Consider the following 25,868-nt stretch of genomic DNA (forward strand, 5'->3'; position numbering starts at 1 on the left):
GTTGAGCAGATAAGCTTCTTGTTGAAACCCTTGGATTGCTTTGTATAGCTGCAGCTACAGCAGCGATCGTTTCCTCCGTCCGAACTGGTGGGTTTCGATGATAAGGCCTTCTTGCGACTGTTCCTTGCTCAGCAAAATTATTCACCAGTCTCATTATGGTCCATCTGCTCGGGGGATCGCGGCCAAACATCCGCCTGTACTCTCTCTGTACCAAAACTACGGACTCCAGTGCGTGATAGCGGCGGACTATCCAAATTCTTGTTTGCGTGTCCCAGTTATCCATTTTAATATATTAAATTTTAAAGATCAAATTAAAACAAAAATGGAACAGATAACTTAAAAAGAAAAAAAGTTATTCAATTTTTTTTTTGGTAGCGGCTTTCATCAGCCACCCTGTATTATTTTCGTTATTAGCAAAGGGCCGAGTCACCTGATCTAGAATTTTGATTCGAAAAGCGATTTTTTTTCATGTTATGATAGTTTATACATCCAAAAATATACTTGCATATTTTTGTATTGAAATTCGTTGTAGTTTAGACCTTACAGTCCTTTAAAACGAGACCGGTTTGGAGTACGACGCCCCGCCCTGGAATAAGCAAGTTAACCGTGTTTTTCCTAGTTGGCGTTGGTAATTTCTCAAAAAGTACTGAACCGATTGATTTGAATTTTTAATATGTTATTGTATTAAGTAGACTTGTGGCTCTCGCGGGTAGCAGAATTATAATTTTATAATCAAGTTTTATATTTTTTTTAGGAGCGGGAACGCGAAAAAAACTCATTTTGTTTTTGTTTTTCCAATAAACAGAAAAAATATCTAGAAAAAAAATTGTTTTTTTGTAAATCTGCTACACACCACAGCAACATATATCCTCATGAGTAATCAGTTACGTGGCATGTGTTACGTCAGGGGAAGCATTTTTTTATTATTGTCATTGAAAAAATTTTTTTTTTTTTGTAAATAAAGAATTGATCTAATGAATAAAAACGATTACACTGTGTGACAAAAAAAAAAAAATTAAATATATTGTACTTTTATGGAGACCTAGCATAACTTGTGGCTATAGAAAAACTAAACAAAATGGTATAGGGGAAATCTCCAATACACCCCCAAAATCTCATTTTATGGCCATAAAATCGTTTTTCAATAGGTTGATGTGAAGAATCACTCCTAACTTCGCCAATTTCCATCCGATTTCGAATTTGTTTGTTTAGTTCGAAAGAACAAAAACAAGCCTTTTTGACAGTTTGTTGACAATTTTTCTGAAATGACAACTGACGAGACTGTAGACGGAAGTATTTGGAATTTTTTTATTTTTTCTCTATTTTTTCAACTTTGACATAATTTTTACGATATTATCCGATATTGAGGATTTTTTTTAGTACACTACTGTTAATAATTAATTAATAATTTATCCTAGTAGGTGGTCCAATGACCGACACTGCGACCTAAAAGATCTTTTGTGTCAAGCTACCTAATTTAATATGGATGATCCTTCTGATCATCCGCGAAAGTTACCCGACCACTACATCAGGTTCTAGTTTGCCTAGTTGTTCTCTGCCTTTGGAAAGGAGTTGGTTGAAAGCCATGTTCTTCCAACAATTTTTCTGCTATACGTATAAACCTTAGTATATCTGTAATAGGAGCTTTCTTTATTTCTTCCGGATCCAGTTGATCACGGTGGAAAATTTGCATTCTGGTTCTAGCCAGTGCAACGCACTCGCACAATAAGTACTCCGTTGTTTCATCATCTTCAAAACAGAGTCTACACTCAGTGTCCCTGAGGAGTTGAATTCTGTTAAGATGATAGTTTAGATAGTAGTGGCCCGTAAGAAAGCCTACTATTTTCCTGATATCTACTTTCCGTAAGTTAATCAGTTCCTTTTTGTAGGTAAAAGGTCTAACCAACCTCTTGGCTTGACGAAGTTTCAGATTATCTTCCCAGTAAGCTATTCTGAGAGTATGTTCCCATTGGTCTACCCTGGATTTAGCTTCCGCCCAGTTGATACCACAATATGGTTCTGGTCCTATAAGGTCTGATGTCGATCCAGCCCTTGCCAGTTCATCAGCAATTTCGTTACCCTCGATTCCAGAGTGACCTGGAACCCAGCAAAGTACAACCGTATTTTTTGTACATAATTTTTGAAGATTGTTTACACATTCTTCCACTAGTCTCGACTCCAAAGAATGAGACATTAGTGCTTTCAGTGCCGCTTGGCTGTCCGAATATATAGTTATGTGGGCCCCTTTGATACCCCTTTTTAGATTTGTCAGTGCACAGATCGAAATCGCTTGGATTTCGGCCTGGAAGACACTGGGCCATTTGCCCATGGGTTCTGAAATTTTTGTGTTGGGTCCAAAGATCCCGGCACCAACTCCAGTATTTGTTTTTGAACCATCAGTGAACCATATTAGACTTTTTGGGTTAACCCAAGGTCCTCCAATTTCCCATTCATCACGGTCTGAGATAATTATCTCATAATTTCTATTGAAGACCCGTTTCGGAATCATGTAGTCTGTTACTGAACAGCTAATATCCCTATCCGGTATTTTTCTTAGAATACTCATATGACCAAAGTCACTGTATTCCTTATTTGACAAGATTTGCATTTTTAGTGCATTTCTAGCTGCACATTTCCATATGAATATATGCAGTGGGGATAATCCTACTATCGCTTCAATTGCAGTTGTGGGACAACTTCGCATGGCACCTGTTATAGACAAACAGGCCTGCCTTTGAAGACTTGCCAGTAATTTCTTGGCTGTTTCTTGTGTGGTTTTGGGCTACCAAACAAGGGACGCAGTTCTTTCGAACTAAACAAACAAATTCGAAATCGGATGGAAATTGGCGAAGTTAGGAGTGATTCTTCACATCAACCTACTGAAAAACAGTTTTATGGCCATAAAACGAGATTTTGGAGGTGTATTGGAAATTTCTCCTATACCATTTTTCTTAGTTTTACTATACCTACAAGTTGTACTAGGTCTCCACAAAAGTATAAAATCACTGTCGCACAGTGTTATCAATTGATACCAATTGTTTGTCTTCAATTTTGAACGCCTTGAATTTTCACGTCTCTAGACCAGAAAGTTGCCTTAATGGAAAATGTGCGCCCAAGCATACGAAATATCAGGCAGATACGAGGAGAAGCAGCTCTTCTGCTGCCAACGAAAAGAAAATCATAGTGGACACTTAAAGCTAGCGAAATGCCACAAAAAAATGTATGCATAAAAAAAATATATATATATAAATAATATATACATGTGTAGGTATACATATGTACATAAAACTTAGCATAGTTCATTTAGCAGTTTAGCACTTAAACCAACTCATTGAACACCTCTCTGACTCCTGGTTTGACCACGTCGAAACAGCACCTTTCTTGGGCCTACCGATATGCGATCTCATTGGTATGACGAGTAGGGCGCAGACTTTAAAATACTTAACATTGAAAAAACAACAACAAAGCCATACATAATTTTCTGCAAATAAATTCAACTTATGAATTTTCATTCCAAACATATTTTTATTTGCAAGCTACTTTTTTCATATTTTTATAAGAACGTAACTACTTAATTTAAAGGATTTGTATACAGATTTATTTAGTTATGTGTATGTGTGTGTTTTCGTAATCATTCAGCAAATCGTCATTTATAAAATACTATACTCGAATTATCAGCAATAAAAAAAACATAATTTGTCGTAAATTGTCATAAATTATGTTAAGCAAAAAAAAAAAAAACCAAAAAAATTATATAAAAAAGTAAAATGTCTTTTGGCACAATTTGGGATTTGCTGGTCGGATTTCGTTTAAAAGCGCGTTTAGGTCGGAGGTGAACTGTTTGATGACTGTGTTGCGGCGGTTCGATATGAACTTAACTCATATATATGTATATATACTTAAGTTGCTGTGTACGAGATGCAGATGCAGGTGCAGGTGCAGGTGCGGATGCAGTTTAAGGCTATAAGAGGTACTTTGGATATTCTTTTCGACTATGAGTTTGTCTATAAAAAAAGAAACAAAAAACAGAAATAAATAGAGAAAAGTTGAAATTAAAATACAAATCATCATTGGCACATATTTAAAAAGAAAAAGTTTTTAGCAAAGAAAAAACAAACACAAAACATATTTCAATCAATAAGTAGTGACAAAGCATTTGAACAGAAAGGAAACGAAACGAAACGAAACGACACGAAACGTCATTACTTGCAGCGGCATTTAGAAAAGCGGATAGAAATTGGCGTCCTTCAGCATATCGAAATTATCCACTGACGTTCTTGTTGTCGTCGTTGGTGTAGTTGTGGTGGGTGTGGCCGCCGTTACAATGGGATCGGGTGCTGTAGCTGGTGCCGTTAGCAAAGCATCTGCGGCTGCTGAAATCCTCGCCTCCACAGCATTGGTTTGTTGTGCTCGTTGCGTTGGTGAGCCTTCCGCAGAAGAGGCACTAAGTAATTCTTTCAATTCAGGTGTTTCCGAGTCGACGGAGCTGGTTGGCGTGCATATACTGGGTTGAGGACTCAATGTGGCGAGCGGATTAATGCCCGCTGTAACAGGAGAAACAGCCGCCGAGGCGGTTGGCACATTAACCGATAAATCGAAATAGAGCGACTGCATGCCCAACTCCTCTTTGATGTCAGCTTCTGGTGCGCCGAAAGCTTCTTTTGTCTTCTTGCGTTTTTTAAGCTTCTTCTTGGTGGCTGCTCCTGCTGCTGCTGCGCTACCTTCTTGTGTAAGACTAGCCAACGGCTCTTCGGCTACCACACTACTGCGCGGTGAAAAGAGGCTGCCATTCAATTCATCGTTGATCAAACTATTTTTGGAGTTGCGTCGCGATCGTGACACTGTGCGCTTTGGCGAATCAGTTTCCATTTGTATGCTACTGTTGCGCCGACTATAGCACTGATTCTCAGAGTCATCTTCGTCTTTAATGTAATATTCTTTACTATTGTTTCGCGACTCCCTACGTAACTTCTTTTTACTTTTCTTTTTCTTCACCGGTTTCTCCACCAACTCCTCTTGGTCTCCCACTGTTGTGCTCAACTCCGTTACCTCCGCCACTTCATTTGTTGCGTACTCCGTTTCCTCTTGAATGGTGTCAGGGGTAAGCTGATTTTCATCAGCCTCATAACAAATTCCTTCTGCACCTTGACTGAACAAAGTTATGCTCTCACCACCCAAGCTGAATTTTCTCAAATCGAAGTGTGCTTTCTCTTCGTCTGCACTAGCACTTGTTGCAGTGTTCGGTTTTTCTTCCTTATTTGTGTCTGCCTGATCGTCTTCGATTTTAAAGTTCTTGCGCCAATTATACTCTCTTTTCGGCTTGTAACTTAGATCCACTTCCATGTCTAAATCTTCCACGCCACTGCCGTGCAGCTGTGGCATATAGCCGTAACGCGTGCGCAAGCGCGTTGATTGTCTTTCATGCACACTTGCATCGCCCAAATATCTAAGCTCGTGTTCACGAGGCTCATTCTTTATCAATTTCAGCGTTAGCTTGCCTTCTTTTTTCGCGTCTCCTTTTTTGGGTTCATTATCGCTCGTGGCGCTCATGTCACCTTCGCTGCCATCGGTCGTGCCCGCATTGTCAATGTAGTTCTTTTGCATTTCCTTCAGAATGCTGTCATAGTCGCGCAGAATTCCAGACTGTTTACGATTTTTAATAGCTTCATCGTAGATCTCATCGATTGCTGCTGAGTCAGAGTCATAATCCAAAGCACTAGCCCCTCCACCAACCGCACCTTCTTCCTCACCAGCTAATAGAATATCATCTGCCAGCAGTTCATCGATATTGTCCACGTGCTGCCAATCGTTTGCCTCTCTACCCGCATAACGATCCATTTCTCGCTCTGCTTCTTCGCATTCGGATTGTTCGTGGTGGGACTCGTCAGCGGGACCACGTTCGTTAAAGTCACATATATCCTCATCGATTTCATCCTCCACCTCTACCACGGTTTGTCGCTCATCTTCACTGCCGTCAGTTTCCTCCTCCTCCCAAACCCGAAAATGCTCTTCCATTGCTTCGCTTACACCATCTTTTGCAATCGCAACATTGCCACCCATTTCTTCTGAAATCAAACTTATCTGATCGAAATCTTCGCTGTAGTAATCTTCTCGTATCCAGGTACGAGTACCTTTAGGTGTTTGCACTTCGATTTGTGAAACAAAAACGTAGTCATCATTAGGGTACTCCTCGATCGATTGCTCTTGATTCAAAGAGAAACGCCGGAAATGATGATAATTCTCTGGCTCTACATCAAAATCTTCTTCAAGCTCCTGCAGCTGGATAATAACTTCTGGCTTCTGAATTAGCGCCGAATCGGAAGCTCTGCGTTCATTGTCTAGAAAACCAGCATTAAGATAGCGCGAGAATGTCTGAAAATTAATATCTGATTTCTCTATGCTATTCACTTTGTCTTCGAATTCCCGTTTTTTCGCCTCGCCCTCGATTTGCTGCACTTCCTTGGCCTCTACCTCACCAAATGGTGAACGACTTTGACTACGCGAGCGCTGAAACTCTGCGTTCAGCCGTCGCAACTCATCGTACTGAGTCTCCTGAATTTCCTTTGACAATGAACGTAATTCTTTAGGCTTTGCACCCAAACGTTCCATATCGACTACATGTTCCGACGCCAAAATCAGTTCGCTCAGTATTTTGTCCTGTACCTCGCGCCGTTTTTCAGCTATTTCTAGTGGCTCGCTAGCAACAAGTGAAGGCGATGGACTACGCGAGCGACGAAAGTGTGCCGTTTGTTCGCGCAGCGGTGCAAATTCACTGCCGAGATCCAAAGACTCGCCGACATAAGTAGAACGCTTGAATCCACTTGCCAATATTTCATCCTTGATGCGTTGCACATCGTTCCACTCTTGTGAAATGGTGCGATCGTAATCGGGCGTCGTCGGTGAGCAACGCAGTTGGCGCAAACGCTCCTCGAACGGCATACCCATAAGTTTGTTCTTATCTTCACTCTCTGATGGTGTGACTGGTGTCACGGTGCGCAGCTCCATTTCCTCACTTGCGTTACTCAATTTACGCAAAGCCTCTGCGTCCACTTGCCGCTGCTTCTCAGCCAGTATGCTCTCCATTTCTTCGCTGCATTTGAAAAGTGTCCTATTTTGTGATGCTTCCAGATTTAACATCACATGAAAGTCGGTCTCTGCACTTGGTTGTGGAGAATGTTTGCGGTTACGAGTAGGTGAAAGCGATACAGAGCGGGAAGGCGTACGAGACCTTCTATCATGTTCATCTTCGCCCTCACTCAATTCGTCTGATTCAATTATACCGACGCGCATATTACTCGGCTCTGGTGTGCGCTCTCGCTCAAGGCGTCTCATCGGCGATTTCGAACGTGAACGTCGCAAGCGTAGTGATTGCACCAAATTATTAATGTTCTCAAGAGAACAGTCGCTTTCCTCATGCCCAGTAACTGTTTTCTCGTTTGCTGGTTCTTCATCATAATCTTGTATAGAAATGATCGGTGCAGTGGTTGACTTCATGTCCAAACTAGTAGACGCATTGAGTTGCTGAAAAAGTTCATCATTCTGTTGAATTTTTTTCTTGCGTCGATGCTCTAAACCGGTTCTTATGTTCTCTGCCGTGGGCAACGGTGAACGCGAGCGCGAGCGTGAATGCGAATGAGTTCTTTCCACGCGTAAGGACTCCACCAAAAGACTTATGCTGTCTTTCGAGTATTCGCATTCGGGGCTTTCAGGACTTTCGGGAGATTTTTCGCTATGCAACTCCGTTGGACTCGGTGTCTGACTTGTGTTGATATCTAAACCAAGCTTTTCTATTAGCTCATCATTTTGTTTTATGCGTCTTGAACGCCGTGTTTCTAGGCTACGTGCAAGGTTGTTTGGCGTTGGGAGCGGTGAACGAGAACGCGATCTGGATCTTGTACGGTGCTCTTCAGCTAGTAAGCTGGTACTGGCAGTCATGCTTGTTGTTTCAGTAGAGCTCGACGGAGACTCACAAATATTTAGTGTCTCCTGAGTTGCGTTAACATTATCCGAGATATGAAGATTTAACGTTTCCACACTACGATTAAGCTGGTCACCTGTTGGTAGTGGTGAACAGGATCGCGATCTAGATTGCCGTTCAACGCGCAATGTTTGAACTAGCAGACTCATTTCGAGTCGTGAACCTTCTCCAGCTCCGGTCTCATTTACATTTGGTGATTCGGCAACATTTTGCAATTGGTCGTTGATCGTCTGGGATAATTTAACGCAATCATTCTGCAAGGATTCTATGAAATTCACTACATTTTCTTTTGTCAGCTCCGCCTCCACAATATTCCCAGTATCATCATAGACATCTACGGGAGTATCATTAATACCTTGACAAGACTTACACTCTACATTCCTAGGAGCTGGTGTAGACGGTTGTGAAGACGCGGGCGAAACTTGGCGCGATGTTGAGCGTGAGCGCGAAGGATTCACCATAGCAGTGAAGTCGTAAAAGTCACTAATTCCCTCCATTAAGAGCCCGTATTGATCCCGCCAAGGCGCATTGTCTGGCGCTCTATTAATGGTAATGGAAGGGGTGTTAGGTGTAGTAGGCGTGGTTTCTGTTTGCGCACTAATTGGCTCGTTGGCTTTGTTCCACATTTCTTCGTACTGGTCTATTTCGTCGATGCGAGGACTGCGGCGCAAGCGAGGGGAAGCAGATTTACGGCCAATTGGAGAATTTGGAGTTATATTCTGTTCAGTTTGAAGCTAATAAAGCGAGAATTTCAAGCGGATGTGGGTGTGCATGGATGTGCGTATGTGTATGAAAGAGAGTTAAGCAAAAAGCGTTAAGATTAGCGCAGAGAAGCTTTGCAAAAGTAGATGGTAGTATAATTGGTGAAAGGGTTAAATTTGCTACGCTTACATTTGGTTGAATGTCACTTCGAGCTGGCTCATCAGACACCGGTTGTTGCTGATCGTCAACGGTTTCCTGAAAATAATAAACGAAATTGAGGAATTATTGGCTTTAGTTATTTTTATAAATAAGCGACTCACCTGTTCTTCCTTGGTCTTTTGTCTCTGCAATACGGTTATGGCTTCTTCGTTTTGTGTGTTCGTTGCTTCCTCAAATGCTGAGGCAGTGGGCAAATTTCTGGCATTAACATCCCGCTCTTCCTCTTTCCCTGCTGCAGGTAGCTCACTTTCAATTGTTTCCTCGTCGATGGACATGGACTTCTCATGCTTCCAAAATGGCATATCCTTGTAGTGCTCTGGTGCAACTTCACCCCATGGATTGGTATTTGCTTCTTCGTTAAGCATCTCCAAAGAACCTCTTAAACTTCTATCGCTTGGCTTAGCATCTTTCGCCGGGCTACGCTTGTGACGTCGGCGCGGTGGTTTTACCTTCAAAAGCTGGTCATTTGAATATTTTATTGGTGTGAAATCCGTTTCGCCCTCCTTCGTTGCTTTTAGCTCTTCCTCTTCCAACGAAGTGAACATTTTTAGTTCTTCCTCGCGTGAGGCGCGCGATTCAAATGATGAGTTCGAACTGCCACTGGAACGACGCTTCTTGAAAGCGCGTCTACGTCCAGAACCATCCTCACGCACCAAAGGCCGTTGCTTGATGCCATCGAGTGAGCGTAAATAGTCATCGGTGTATTGTGTGGGAGATGTATTGTCATTATCCTCACCGTCGGGTGCTTGACGCTCCAGCTGGGTAAATTGCACATCGATTGTGTTGTGTAGTGTTTCATATGCATCGGTCTCGAATTCGTCTGAGGGTTGTGCACTCAACGAGCTATGCGGCTCTAAAGATGGAGCATCATCGGATATACTTTTGAATAGTAGCGGTTTCGTTGTCAAAGAATATGGTTCGTTGCTGGTTTGGCCGAACTGTGTTTTAACAGTTTGTGTCACACGTTCAACGCCCCCACTGTCAGAGTTATCGGAGAGTGGACTCATTGTCTTTCTTATGCATGGTTCTTCGAAAACTGGCGATTGTGGTGCACTCTCTGTGGCAGAGAGGCGTCGTTGTTTTTGCACAGACTCAAGTAGTTGCTCCATTTCTTGATCGGCTTCGAGAAACTTACGTGCATTCTCCTCGATTACTCTCTGTTTCTCGCCACGTTCACGTGCTGCCGCTTCTTCAAATTCTTTTTCACGCATCTGACGGTCACTTTCGGCATCGAGCAGTTGCATTATGCTATCCAAAGCTTCTGCTTCTCCCAACTCATTTTGTTTCTTGCTTGCAAGCGCTTCATTCGCGAACATACGGTTGAACTTAATCTCCTCCTCCTCCTCCTCGTCGTCTGGTGCGCTTTCAGATTCACCCTCATTTTGTGCTTCCTCCATTTCATATGCTCGCTGTTCTTCTTCGTGCAATTGCTCTGTTTCAAACAATTTTCGTTCGTTTTCAGCGTCTTCTTCTTCGTCTCTATTATTAGTGCCAGTCCAGTTTTCTATATGTCCTTTTATTGCTTCCTCTTCAGCTTCTCGTTCACGCTGCTCGAGCTCGTGTTGTCTTTCGGCTTCCAACAACTTTTGCGACTGCTCTTCAGCTTCCTTTGCTGCATTCCCTTCAGCAACCATCTGCGTCGTTCCTGCTTCTTCTTCTGCTTCTCGTTTACGCTGCTCGAGCTCGCGTTGTCTTTCGGCTTCCAACAACTTTTGCGACTGCTCTTCAGCTTCCCTTGCTGCATTCGCTTCTGCGGCCCTCAAAGCTTCTACTTCACGTCGTCGCTGTGCCTCTGCTTCCTCAGCAAGCTTCTGCGCCAACTCTTCTTCTTCGGCTGCTTTGCGTGCTTGCTCTTCAAGGCGGCGTTCCTCTTCTTCCTCTGCAGCACGTTTTTGCTTTGCTTCCTCTTCAGCAGCCTTACGCGCTGCCTCTTGTTCTTGGCGTTTTATTTCTTCTTCTTCCGCACGCTTTCTAGCAGCTTCTTCCTCGGCGACTCTGCGTGCTTCTTCTTCTGCGTCTCGCTTTCTACGTGCTTCTTCCTCTACTTCTCGCCTGCGCTCCTCCTCTACGCGCATCTGCTCTCTCTCTAACAATTTGCGTGCTTCTTCGCGCTCTGCTTCTTTCGCTCTCTCCTCCTCGGCTTGTTGCCTTGCCGCGAGCTCTTCAGCAGCTTGCTTACGCTGTTGTTCTAACTGTGCTTCAGCTTCCGCCAGTTGCGCACGTGTTTTCTCTTCAATCTCCTTTTGACGCTTCAATTCTGATTCAATTTCCTTTTTGCGCTTTTCACGCGCTTCCGGTGTGCTCTGCTCAGCTCTAAGACGATCATTTTTTAACTGTTCAGCATCAGTTCGAAAGCCGTCCTTGTAAAGCAAACCATCTTTCATAACCTGTGTACCTGCCTGCAATTCTTTCGCTTCAGCCTCCGCTAGCTCGTTGCGCATACGCTCTTGCAACCGTTTGAGACTTTCTGCATCATTTTCTGTTCTGGCCATATGGCCGCAGCTCCAGTGATATAGATGACGCACAACATAGAGAAATTGCAAAGCACCTGCATAGCCGATAAGTACCGAGAAGACGAGATCACCCAGTTCGGGTAGAAGGTCATCACCCATTTTGTTGTTGTTTACGTTCAGCAATGAGTTGAGGATGTGGAAAATGTGTTGATTTCTTTATTGAAATCGACTGGGCTGGTGGCACAAGATTCCTTAAAATCACGCTCGTTCTTTACTTTACTACTTTAAACAGCCTTGAAACGTACAAATGACCACAAATTCGGTGAATTCTTCTTTTTTTCAACGTTGCACTTGAGAATCGCACGACACCACCAATTTATTGCAGTTTCAGAAATATAAAAAAATCTAAAGTGATTGCAGATACGCACGCAATTTGTTTAGTAGCGAACTGCAGTGTCGGTCGGAGAGAATGCGTCCCATAGGCCAATCGCTACCGCGACCACAAGTGATACGACCAACTGACGAAGCAACCAACTATTCACCAACACTTGAACGATGTACGATAGGAACCAGTAGCGCGGTAAACTGTTTAATCGACGTACTGTGTAGTTCGTATTTTTTCGAAGAAAAGGGAAATTTCGTGTTGAAGCGCTTACGAATTGCGCGCTGCTATAGCGGCCAACAAAACCGTCACTAGCTTCACCGGCTGGCTGACTACAGGTACAAATATGCACTGCTTGTCGCCCGCCTGCTCGTGCGCGTTAATATTATATAAATTTCACCACACCAGCCTCGCTGCTTCACTGATTGTGTAATTCACCAAATGAAAATTTTCAAAAATTCAATTTTCAATTTTCATATACACAAATTTGCATTACTCTTCCGAATCACACACAAAATAAAATATTATATACATGCATACGTATATTTGTATGCCACTTTATTTTATTTTTGCGAAAATTCAAGTGCGAATGCCTTGGAATTTCTTGGCACAAGACAAGAAAAATATGGACGCGATTTATGTGAACACTACGATAATCGCATTCGCGCCGCACACGCATTCAAGGTTAACAATTGCAAACCGTTACAAATTAGCAATTTTTTTATAAATATTTAATTTTGATTTTTTTTTTTTTTAATTTTAATAATCTATGCGTGCTTGAAAATCGAGCGAACCAGCGACGAGCACTGCCAATTGTTAAGAAAGAGCACTTCTTGGAAATGACTGCCTCGGCTATTTTTCGAATTACTTGTGGCAAGTGAACTTACTTGCGCGCCGTTAAGTGCAATGAGACCTAATACTAATCGAACGAACTGCGTCTAATCAAATGAGCGATGATATCAGCAAGAGACCGCACCGAGGCGTAAGTGAACGGACCGCCTAAATTAGAACTCTCAACGAAAACGAGCAGCAGCGGCTGGTTGCAGTAGACGAAAAATTGCGTTTTTTAACAATATGCACATAGCACACACACACACACGCGTGCATTTGTATTTAGTTAAAAAACAAAAACAAAAAACAAGAAACACAATTCATGAATCACGTCCCCGCTGAGTGAAACCATAACAAACTTTTGGCTAGCCAACCGAATTGATGACTGAGCTGATGCGGTGACACGTTCAAAACCAATTGAATGCGCACACAGCCGCTGCTATTGCTGCTCTTGTTGTTGTTGTTGGCGCACTTAACCAAAATCTTCAGCAGTGCAATAGGGAATGTGTAGTATCAGGGCCGTTTGCTTGTAAGTGTACGACTGAGCGATTAGCGCATTTGGTGTTGAGCTGATTTAGCGGCGCTACAGTGGCAACAACAGCACAAAACGAAAAACAAAGAGGTATGCAACCAGGTGCTAACTACGCGTTAACACTACTAACTTCAGTCAACTGCCAAAAGAAACAAACAAACAGCAAAAAAATAAAAACCAAAAAAAAAAAGTACGCGCAGTGCGAGTGTGGCATGCAACGCGTCAGCAGATAGGAAATAGCTGTGCGTAAAGGCATCAAACACAAAAGGCTTTAAAACACAATGCTGTAAAAGAGGGCGTTGGAAGCGTAAACCAAAAAAAAAAAAAACAAGCAACGATTGCGACAATGTTGCAAATGCTCCAAAACGCAAACGTCATCATAAAAGCGCGAAGCCAATACACATTAAGGATTAGCTCACCGTGCTTTGGTTCGGCGCGCTGAGGCAGCACCGCAAGCGTCAGCGCACAGCTGGTTGGCGTCATCGTTGGCTGTTTTGATTCTTATTTTTTTGGTTTTTGTTTTTTTTTTTTGGTTTGTATATATAAATATTTTTTTGCGGTTTTTCAATAAGCAGTTTCGCTGCTATTTATGTTGACTTTACGTGTTTTTAGTCGATTATCTTTTCGGCTTTCAGCTTTGGCCTTTGGTATTTCGTTTTATTTTGGCTCTCATACACTTATGTGCTTACACATACATACGCCTTGTTTTGGCTATTCGCAGTTGAAGCCAAATCTGCATCCCAGTTGGAATTGCGTAGAAGTTACAATCGTCTAAACGTCTGCATGGATACTTTTTTAAAATCGCAGTGGAATACCGCAATGCAATTCCTCGAGCTCAAAGAGAGGCACATACAATGACCCTTATTTTAACGAAAACAATGACGCTTATCATTAAGGCAGTAGTCTACTTTACAGGCTTCAAAAAATCGATTTTTTTGTTTTGTTTTAAATCTCTTCCAAAACTATCCAAGAATATGTCTTTAAAATTCCAGAGGCCAATTCGACATATTTTCGAAGCTAGAGCAGTTTTGGTGGCCGAGCGTCGAGCAGGTGCGAATGCTCAGGCAGAACTTTAAAGCGCGTTTTCTCGAGTTTTCATTTTCACAAGTGTTAGAAAACGGTGCCGGCGATAGCAAAAAGAATATATGTCCGATCGAAAAAAACCAAAATGGTCTAGCTTCAGTATTAAATTATCTTCTATTTGAACTAAAAAAGTTGGACAAAAGTATTATTTAAACTACTTGTTTTGCAACTTAAAGTCAATTTTTTTTCTTAAAAAAGTGAATTTTTTTTTCAAACTTCGAAAAAATTTGGAATTTTATAACTTCTTCGGTATTTTTTTAGTTCATAAAGAAAAGAAACTTATAAAAATTAAAAAAAAATTTGGTTCGACTGTTTCAGATGCATCGCACGACCTCCATCACCGGCACCGATTTACAAGTGCAGACTCCAGGCGCTCCAGAAAAATACTTACAACTTTAAAAAATTTCAATATTTTTTAAAAATAAATATTGTTTTTTAAACCTTAAATATAGTACACTATCGTCTTAAAATTCCGTTTACCGCAATCATTTCCTTCCCTTTAAAAAAAAATTGCTAAAAAAACGCTTTTTTTCGGCTTCTAAAGCAGACTACTGCCTTAACTCAAAAAGAAAAAAAATATAAGAAAAAATTTCTTTAATAATTGGTAAGTAACCCACAAGCGAGCCTGGCACGGTGAGAAAGGCTGCAGATGGACACAACTGATGTCACCTGTCATGTCCGATCGACTGTCACAGATCCTCCTGTCACAGATCTTCCTGTCAAGCAGATGAGACTGTAGGCAGCTGGTTCGACTGATGACGGGCCACTTTCTATGGGCGAAGCACATGGAAAAGGTGAGCGTTTCAGACAGTGCCCTACCTAACAAGTGGAGAGAAAGATTAGATAGCGGACTACTTTCTGTGCGTCTGCCCGGCCTTTGCTCGAATCAGGCCTGAGGTGTTTGGCACTGATGTGTTAAGAAACGACCATCTTTGTTCCTAGGCAGCACAAAATCTACTCAGATTTCTTCGGAGGAGGGATAGATTAAAAAAAAAAATTAAAAAGGGAACCCGAGTGCAGTACAATGGACTTAATTGTGTCTGAGTGCTGTATATACTAGTCTGTCCCGAAAAAAAATTGGAATTCTTTGTGCCCATTGTGAACTTTTTCTAACGGTTGCTTCCCTTCTTGAAGGTATAAAACTCCGGTCCATACTTGGACTGTAACAGCTTGCAAATCGTGGGTATTCTTTAGGTACTTTGAAAATGTGAAATGTTTAGAACGGATGCTCCTTAGATGCATATACATACATACATCTTCCCAAATAAAGAAATGACCAATATTTGGACTTTATTACCCTGCAAATTGAATGTAATCTATTTCTACGGCGCGTCTTACGCAGACCATCCCGGGCGGCCCAATTCTGTATAGCTTCTTTCAGCATCACCGAACTTTTTTAGCAAATGTTGGAATCCAAATAAAACAAGTTTACCTCACATGACATAGGCGATCAAATCACAGACCGCTTTTATAGCCGGACACAAGAGATAGCTACAAACATATACGAGGTGTGTTCAAAAAATTAGGTGAATTTTCAAATTTCGCGGGCTACAAGCATGTGACTTTCGATTACAAGATTTGGCACCCTGCGACTTTTTCCTGTTCCCAAGATTGAAGAGACCCATGGAAGGACGGCGTTTCGTGACGACTGAGAAGATAAAAACCGAATCGCTGAGAGAGCTCAAGACATACCAAAAAGTGCATATCAGAACTGCTTCGAGGATTGGAAAAAACGCTGGTACAAGTATAGTATATCTGATCTGAGGAGGACTACTTTGAAGGAGATAAAATAGAAATTGATGAGTAAATAAATATTTTTGCGAAATATGAAATGTTCTTTGATCATACCTCGTATAAACCAAAATACTCCAATACCAAATGAGAGGACTCGATTTGGCTATGCCTCGAGTTAAAATCAATAGCTTTTAATGAAATTAGGTGCGCATATTACTTTTCATCAAAGCTAGGTTGGGTTAAATTTGGTCGTATTATTAACTTTAAAAGTTCCTCTTAACTTGCCAAAAGTTCATTGAAGTAAAATTTAGAAAAATACCTATGTATATCGCGATAACCACTTAAAAAGACTCGTACAAACTTGAAATTGAAAGTTTGAAAAAGTTGAGCCAAGCAGCACCGCGAGAATGGCTACTCCTAAAACACTTAGGCTAAAATGTCAATTTTATTCAAAACTCTGGAAAGTAAAAGGGTAGGTAGTAGTCAGGAATGAAAGCTCAGAAGTGTCAGAGAGAAAGAGATAGGATAGAATAGAGATAGAGATAGAGACAGAGCTGGCGTTCTATGAGAATTTTTCATATTCTTTGGCAAATCTGAAAAAATTCTACAGTTTGGTAGAACGAACTTTACTCATTCTCATGACATCGGAACCGAAAATTTGTAGCCTTGCTTTATAAAAGGCAGGACACGCACAGAGAAAATGCTCGGTGCTGACCGCCTCCTCTAAGTACGACAGGCAAATCGGGTCCTCAAGAGTACCAATGTTGTCATAATGACGGTAGTGTCCTGCAATAATACCAATTATCAACCGGAAGTCTTTTCTTCCAAGTTTTAGAAGAAAGTTCGACAGTTTTCTGTTCGGGCTTGTCACAAAGTTCTTTGCAGGCCTGCAGCGTTCTAAACTGGACCATCGCCTTTATGTAAATTGCATGCCTAGTCGCTGATCCAATTCATGATTCCTGTAGAACGGATTCCGATTATTAGCTCTGGTGCCTGTGGAATCAAATTTAGTACACGTATTACTTCTCCACTTCATTTGGATTCGATAAATAAATATTATTGTGATCGGTTCAATACGATATTAATTAACTAATAGCTTAATGGAGTTATTTACCACTTCAACGATTGGTACAGACGCGATGGTCCAAAAAGCGCCTTCTGGTTCCTCAACTTTGCCTATCTTTCAATTGTTCGTCAGAAGATTCAGATTGCCAAGTTTAAACATCCGCAAGATGGATGCTTCAACGGCCAGCTGGCAGGGAACTCAGGCATTAGCTCTTGACTGAGATGGGACGTTTTCAAAATCTAAAGGGTGGAGTTTTGCGACTGAACATACCTCACCAACCTTTTTTATAGCCACCTTTTATAGTTTAACGGATCTTTCGTCGTCAGAGGCAACGAGTATGATGCAACCTTGATAACAGTCCGCGCCGCGACAAGACGGAGGAAGGCCAGGATGCTCATCCAGTAGTACGCTGTAGAGGATATTGGCCAAGAAAACTTCAATCCATCTCCATTGATCACTAGGAACACCACAGTCCTCCTTGGCCCTATCCACGACAGCTAACATCTCGGCACCACCTTTAACCACAGTACTAAATATTATATATGGTAGTATATGATAACCCTGTAACATGCTTCTCAGAGGACCTTTGCCGAATAGGCGTCTGCCCCCCAATGTTTGTCTGGGCCACCCGAGATGTGCTAGGTCCATCAAAATCGATGGACTTTCTCCAAGTCAATGAAACCTTATCCTTTTTGGATAAGGAGTCCTCATCTACTGTCCGAAATCTGTGTAAAATGCGACCGGCTGACCGCTTCGTTATGTGAGCCAGCTTAGAAGGACGCAAGTGTTTGACAAAACGTCACTCCATGGTTTCTGCTGTAACGGCAGAACTCGCAGTCGATCAGAAATAATCAAGTTTAACGCTTTTGACAGCTAAGAAGTGCCAAGGCCCCATACTACCAAACCCTTAGTAGCGCCGCAGTTCAAGCATTGAACATTGGCGGAAGCTGAATTGAAGATGTTGCCTCCTTCGGGTTTTCAAGAGCTCCGTACTCTGTTTTGTGTTGTTGATTCCATGTTTTGGCCCCCTCGAGTGTGGAGCAAGGGAAGGTCCACTCGCACAGAAGCTCCTCTGTGCAAGCAAAGCTAAATAATACAGAAGGTCGCAATGTATTCTGTATACTCCGTTTGCGACTGGGCTATTTGAAGGTTGAGCGCCGGCGCTGGTCGTATGACCCTTTACTCCAGCCTTGGGTGAGAAATAGAGGGGGGACGGATAGGAAAGGAAATGGCGAATGGGGTAACTACATCTTAGCTTCAGGACTCAAGTAGGTGGGAACCGCCAGTCTTAGCCCTTACTAGGCCCCCGCACGACGCCGACGTGTGTAGTCTCCGCAGGGTATTAGAGTAGATATTTTAAATGTTTTCTCTCACTGGAACGCATGTATCTGATGTATGTTATTTTTTCGCACATGAAAAATGTCAGATCTCGAGATTGTCGTCTCGCCACATCATACTTGATTCGATCTCTACCATAAGCACAATATTTCCAGCTGGGGCTGAGTGGGTGTGAACGGACAAACGAGCAAGTTCAATGCTAAATTTTAGAGCAAAAACACTTACATTTTATTTAAATATAAATGTGGGAGGTACTAATACCTGCGTGTTACTCATACTCCACGTCCAAAACTCATGAACATATATGTGCATATGTATTCTAAAGAAATATATGATCTCATTTGCTTTAAACGAGTACTTAAAATATTCATTCTGTATGCGCATTATTCGAGCAGTCAAAATTTGATGGTCAACATTGTTGTGAGTCTCGCCTCGTGCATTCAGTCGGCAGATGCACTCAGTTCCACCCACACGCGCTCTACATAAATTGCACTTTGCCTGACTTTAACACCAATAAAATGTGAATGGGTTAATACAGTTATACCAAATGATATCATGTTTTTAAGTGCATTTGTGAAAATACTCCTGTGTTCGTGTGCGCAAGCATCACATATAATACTTTTAATATACTCGCGCATATACTCGTATATGTATGTGCATGCGTACATTCAACACAGTAGTTGGTAGACCACAATATTGATAAACAGTAATCTTCAAATTTTTGTTCCTTTGCAAACACAACGTCACGCAGCGACATGTTGCCGACTCATACCAACAATTTGTTCGTTTGTTTATTTCTCGTAGCCACAGCTCGTGCTATGGTGAATTTGATTTTGCTAAAGTACTTGTCTATTTTTTGTTGCTTTGGCTTCGTTTTTTGTTCGGTCGCATTGCCAAGAGTTCCCATAAACATGTGTTTGTGTGAAGAGTGAAGAGCATTTTGTGTGTTAAAAGTGGAGAGCATTTCTGTAAACAATCAGTCCTTCTTTTGTGTTTTTTATATGTATGTAGGTATTTTGTGTTAATTCTAATCAATGGCAACAGGTGTTAAATTTGAAGAGCAAGAGAGTCAAATGTTAAATATTTCAAAAGTTGAGTTTTCAATATACGTTTACAACACTACCTTAAGGCACATACAAACTAATGTTAACCCTCAATTAAAGGTATGCAACGAAAGTTGAAAATTTATTGTATAACGAATATGTATTTTGTATCTGCAGTGCATGAAATCTCTAAATTACAAGAGGCTGGTCCACTTTGCTCTCGAGCCCGATAAATAAAGGTAGAAATATCCTCTTTACTTTTCTTCGTGATATATTTTTAGCTTAAAAACTTCTTTTATCAGTTAAAGGCAAATATTTAAAATTTTTAGAATATTAATGTCTACCTGAAAAATTCATCTGAAAATGCACCTTGTAGCAAAATATTGGAATACTTTTTTCACCCAAATAAATTGGGAAATCTAAGTACAGGGTTGCCCATATTCGACGGACCCATCTGGCAACCCTGTATCTTTTGACAGAGACGTCAGGTCGCTTAATGACATACCGCGTTGAAAGTGTCAGTCCAAGCAGATTTTTACCATGGAACAGTACACGCCACGCGAGCGCTCCTAAACTGTTGAAATTTACATTCAACAAAAGAAGTCAAAAGAAGAAGAAGAAAATCCTCATGTCCGATGAGGCTCATTTCTTATTGAAACAAGCAAAATTGCCCTATTTACCCCACTGAAAATCCTCACGCAATTCAAGAGGTACCTCTTTACGACGAAAAAGTCAAGGTTTGGTGTGGCGTTAGTGCGAAAACGATTATTGGGCCGTTTTTCTTCGAAAATGAAGATGGTCAAGCTGTTACCGTCAATCAGGAGCGTTATCGCGATATGATATGCCAATTGTTCGTCGAAAGCGTATGAGGCAGTTCTGGTTTAAACAAGACGGCGCTCCACCACACACAGCTCGCGCCACATCGATTTCTTGAAGAAATTGTTTCCTCGTCGTTTGATGTCGAAAAATGGCGATTTTGACTGGCCACCGCGTTCGCCCGATTTCACGTCACCTGACTTCTTCTTGTGGGGGTATTTAAAATTAAAGGTTTGAAGCAGACAATTTTACAAAGGCTGACCGCAGATGAGAACCTCGTACGTTAAGATAAGTATGTAAGAAAGTTTAGTTCAAAGAAATTTCTACATATTTGCCAAATATAAATTGCGAATACTTGAACTTACGAGCTCAAAACTTCTGTGTTCATATAAAAATATTTAAAAAAAAAATCATAAAAATACTCAAACTGTGATATTTAAACAAATGTCTGCTTGAGCAAGGCAGCTGTTAAATAATCAAAATATGAGCATAAAATGTGAAAGGAAAATTCAATGCGAACGAAAAGGAATATTATGAAAAAATAAATACCTAAATAAATAAACAAAAATACCAAATATTTAGACAAATAAAAATTTCCTCAGATTTTTGTTTTGAACAACGAATGGAAAACATTCCACACAGAGTTAAAAAAAGTTGCTTAGAAAAATATTTCAATTGAAGTTGAAAAAGCTGTCAATCAATGCATGAGGTGTTGACGGCGCTAACAGGCCATTTGCTGCATCGTTTACATTTTGGCAAGGAATGTGAGAACTGTGTGGCAATGGTAAGTGGGAGGAGGTGAAAAGAGTGGTGAAGTATACATTTAGAGATGATTGATTTGGAACGGTATAATTTGGGATGGTGTAAGACCTTTTAAAGGTAATCATTTGATATGAAAGTAAAAAGTGTAGAAGTGAATGAGAAATGGAAGGCGTATTTTAATTGCGAACAAGACGTTTTCTGCTTAACTTGGTTACTAAAAATATTAAAGAAATATTGCAATTCTCCTATGAGGCTATTGCCGTATGAAAGATTCTCCGAAAATGCGAACAATTTTAAAATGGTTGTATACAGTTTAAGGGCTATTTGTTCGTTCAGTTGTTCGAAGAGTTGGGTTGGGGAATGTTGCTCTCAAAGATCGGCCATTTTCATGATGAATTTCAATAATTTTAACGCTTTGTTCTACCGCGCCAAATTGTGCATCTCTCTACTTGATAAAAATTAAAAATGACATAAAAAAATATGCCGTGTAGGAATTACTCACTACTGACATTTAGGCGTCACTTTTGAAACTAACGGGTGGTTAAATTTCAAGGGCCGATTTTGAATGTGAACCCCACCTAAACGTCAAGCTTTTTTCTCCATTTCGTTTGACATTTTTCAATTTGAGACCAACTCAATTTGAACCATGCAAAGATACACAATCGAGCAACGCGTTAAAGTTATTCAGACTTATTATGAAAACGGGCGTTCAAATGAAAATGCATATCGCGCACTTCGTCTTCAGTGATGAGGCACATTTTCACCTCAGTGGATTCGTCAATAAGACGCGGCAGACGCATTTGGGCGAATGATAATCCCAGAGTGACTGCCGAAAAACCAATGCACCCACAAAGAGTGACTGTTTGGTGCGGTTTATGGGCCGGCGGCATCATTGGGCCGTATTTTTTCCAAAATGAGGCCGGTCAGGCAGTTACTGTGAATAGTGTTCGCTAGCGTGAGATGATAACGAACTTTTTACGGCCCGAATTGGAAGATATGGATGTGGACAATATGTGGTTTCAACAGGACGGTGCCACTTGTCACACAGCTAACGAAACAATGTCGCTTTTGCGCGAAAAATTTGATGACCGAATAATCTCACGTCGCGACGATGTCAATTGGCCGCCAAGATCATGTGATTTGGCACCGTTGAACTTCTTTCTTTGGAGTTATTTGAAAAAAAGGTGTACGTCGATAAGCCAACAACAATTCAAGAGCTAAAGGATGAGATAATTCGGCACATTAACGACATAGAACCTCAATTATGCCTCAACGTCATCGAAAATTAGGACCATCGGATGGAGGTGTGCCGCCGAGGCCGTGGCGGCTATTTGGCCGATATTTTGTTCCATACATAATTGAGCCATACCAAAATTATTATAATAAAGAGAAATGACACTAATTTCCTAGAAAAATTGTAGTTTATTCAAAATCAACACCGGCCCTTAAAACTTAACCACCCTTTATAAGTAAAGGCATTTTATATCATCAAATATTAGTGATTTTACCGTTGTATTTCACGTTGTGCCATCAGTTTGTTTACGACTATAGTTGTTCGCAAACACGTCTTGTCACAATACCTTTTTATATTTTATCTACTAATTTTAAACAAAAGCATCAACAGCCAACAATCACAGCGCGTACTTTTTGTTTTTGTTAATTATGCGCTACTTTTTTAGGTGTACTGATTTTTATGTTTCTCATTTTCTTACACAATTTCACTCAAAATTACTTAGCGCTCGCAGACATTTATTAAAATTAAGAAATTTAGCAACCAAACTGGAAGCCAGCAAAACCAGGTATGCACTCAGAATTTCATGTCACACAAAATTACACGCTTTACCTTTCTACTTTCAAAATTTGTTAAAAATCTCCTTTCAACTTGAAAACGTATAATATTAAATTCCAAACAACCTGCAGGCGACTTATAGACTACGTAGCAACAACAAGAGTGCCAACTGCAGTGTTGTTGTAGGCCTTGGCTAACCTGGTAAAAAGTGGCTTTGACTTTTGATGATTAAAACTTGGCCGCTTGTTTGCCAGTTGGCAACGATATTGAATTACGTCCAGCGTAACTTGACAGGGCATGATGAAAAAGGCTAAACTACCGTTAACGCTGTATAAAAAAACAGTAAGCACAATATATAACAACAACACCAGGAGCTTGAAGGAAATGAGCCAAACCTCAAAGAATGTGTCAAAGCTATATTTGATGAGGGAAACGCGCAACCAATACGCTACAACTGAAGCACGCGCATAGCCTTGATCTTACAGCTGACAATGTTGACAGTAGTGGCCAGTCATTAAGCGTGCACTTATCAGCATATTATAGGGGTGTGGAGTGGCGAAAGTCTTACATTACCGATTAACGCGCGGGGTGGCTGGCTAAAGGCAGCAGTTAAGTACTGAAGTAATGAAGATTTATTAAATTTAAAAACCATATTGCCAGTTGACACGAACGTGTAAAATGTGAAGACATGTTTTATTTTTATCACTGTTCCTCTTTTTTTAACGTTTTTTCTTGTCATTTGTTTGCTTGAGTTTCTTGTCATTACACTCAACATGGCGTATGAGTGATATTCGCAACTGCACTGCCATTACCCACATATGTACATATGTATGTCGCCTATACTACTCGCACACACTCACATAAAGTAACTTGCACCTATGTATGTATGTGCGCTAACCGCTTCACTTACCTCATCACAGCCAGCACAGCGTGGTTTCAACATTTCCGCATAGTGTCGTTCACAATAGATTTTGTCCTCGTGCACACAGTACGTCAAATCGACCAATAACTCATTGCAAGTACTGCACGTAAAACAGCGTGGATGCCACATTACGCTCTCGACAAACTTTGGTGCGGCCACCACCATTTCGCCGGTATTGATCTCACCCTCACAGTGGGCGCAGTGCTCATCGTATGGCGCATCCTTAATGTAACCTTAAGTGAATTAAATTTTGTTCAGTTATTGTTTTTTGTTTTTATTTTGCTTTTTGTTTCTTTCAATTAACACACGAATACTCGCAAAACGCTCACCAATATCCAATGCTATTTCATTGCGCGCCGTCACGAAATCCTCGAATGACGCCTCATGTTGCTCCTCCAAGTGCTTGCAATGCTGCAGCGACAAATCCTGCTTGGGTAGCTGATAGGCGATTTGTTGCTCACGATAGCGCACCCCTTCCGTACCAATTTTCGGCACTTTGTCCACTGGCAACTGTTCGAAGTAGCGATTGATGCGCGAAGAGGCACGTATGCCAGGCGGTACCCAAGTGTAGCCGAGATCACGCGGCTCCACACCAGATTCCGCTGGCGATACCACCTTAAAACCTAAGCGCTCGTGCACCGTTGTGGTTTGCTGCTGGTAGATGGCGTGCGCTTCACGTGGGCATTTGCAGGATTGGCAAGTTTTTCTGCAAAAAAAAAAAAATCATTAAATATCAATTTTCAGATTATTTTTTATAATTTCTGGCAATTTTATTCTACAATTTGTTATCAATATTTAATAAACAAAAAAGTCAAAGCAAACGAATTTTTTCATTCATCTGCCGTAACCGGTTTTCTGATTAATGATTACTGCTGCATTAACAGAACTTTAACAGCGCTGGGTGCTTTTTAGCAGAAAAGCTTACGTCTTATGTTATTGCACGACATCAGCACACCTTACGGAATTTTTTCAACCTACAATAAGGTGTTCAAACAGAAATGATTTCTTAACCCTTAAACGTCTTTGTTTTTATGGAAAAATGGAATGGATGGATGGAAAAATAGTGCGGAGGCAGCTCCCAAATGGATTAGTTATACCAACTCATTTATATACTTTTCCTTGCAGATTCCTGAAACGGACATAGAAGACCAATTAAGATGGTAGATAGATAGGAGAAATGGTTGAAGTGCCGCACAGTGCGGCCGATTCCCAAAAAGCTGGCCAAAAGTTGAAAAAAAAGTTTCTAGATAGAGTTTTTTTGTCTTTGGGTTGGCTACAGTAATGCCTTGAGTAGTGAAAACCGTTCATAGCAACGTCCTGTACCCTAAGTATCCTCTGTATTTTCAGTCGCAACGTGACCTTCGTTTGAGCATCGTATTACTGTCGATGAATAGTGAAAGTTGTACACATTTGAAAGATTTTGTAATGGAGTAAATTGAACAAAACCAAATGGAATCATCTTCGGAAGGTTAGTAAAATACGAGAAATCTTTAGTACACATCAATACCTCGACACAAAATTTTTAGCTGCAGCAATACGTAGATACTTTTTTTGCAATTTTTTTTATAAAATTTGAGTTTTCAAACTGTATAGTAATACAACGCCCTCATATGCTGCTTTGAAACCTATTAAAGGTTACTCAAAAAAGTAATGGTTACTGAATAAAACAAGATTCAGCTGCTACCACTTGCTACCTTGCGACCCCGAAAACATATAAATTTACACGCATCTTGATTATGTTCTAGAATATATGCTATTTCACGTGAGGGGGTGGCCAATAGGGGTGGAAGGGGGTGGATTTTCAAAATTTTAAGATCAAATTCGTAATCAGCGACCCCGACAACCCCCGAGTAAGAAATTTTGAATCAATTACTTAATTGTTTAAGTTTTGGCCAGCTTTTCGGGAATCGGCCGCACTGTGTGCCGGTCTGGCACTCCTCAAGTAACACTGAAGCGCCGTTTTGATACCATTATGAGACCTTTTACGTTGGCGCACTGCCCCAGACTGTCGAAGAAAGGAGCACCCAGTGACCTTAATCGTCTAGCTGCCAAACCCACACATTTAGAGAGAAAGTGCTCAACAGTCTCCTTCTCTGAAAGGTCCCCACAGCTTCTGCAATGGGGGTTAAATGGTAACCCTATCTTCTTCGCGTGTGTGCCGATCGTCCAGTGACCGGTAAACACAGCTACGAGTTTGGAAATTGAATGGTGCGGAGTC

General features: G+C 41.1%; 1 protein-coding gene across 2 annotated transcripts in view; it reads right to left on the reverse strand.

Moving 5' to 3' along the window:
• LOC129242916 (four and a half LIM domains protein 2) overlaps nucleotides 1-25,868 on the reverse strand; it is a 167,970-nt gene that overhangs the window by 133,704 nt on the left and 8,398 nt on the right. Inside the window, exons 2-3 of one of the 2 annotated variants that reach the window (XM_054879848.1) lie at nucleotides 23,980-24,356; nucleotides 23,639-23,883 (exon numbers count right to left, since the gene is read on the reverse strand). In XM_054879848.1, coding sequence (XP_054735823.1) covers nucleotides 23,639-23,883; nucleotides 23,980-24,356 — 622 coding nt within the window. Of the gene's footprint in view, nucleotides 1-8,869; nucleotides 8,936-9,000; nucleotides 12,699-23,638; nucleotides 23,884-23,979; nucleotides 24,357-25,868 lie in introns of those variants that run through there. The other variant, XM_054879847.1, reaches the window with a different exon arrangement.

This window comes from Anastrepha obliqua, chromosome 3, assembly GCF_027943255.1.
Source record: "Anastrepha obliqua isolate idAnaObli1 chromosome 3, idAnaObli1_1.0, whole genome shotgun sequence".
Taxonomy (NCBI): Eukaryota; Metazoa; Arthropoda; class Insecta; order Diptera; family Tephritidae; genus Anastrepha; species Anastrepha obliqua.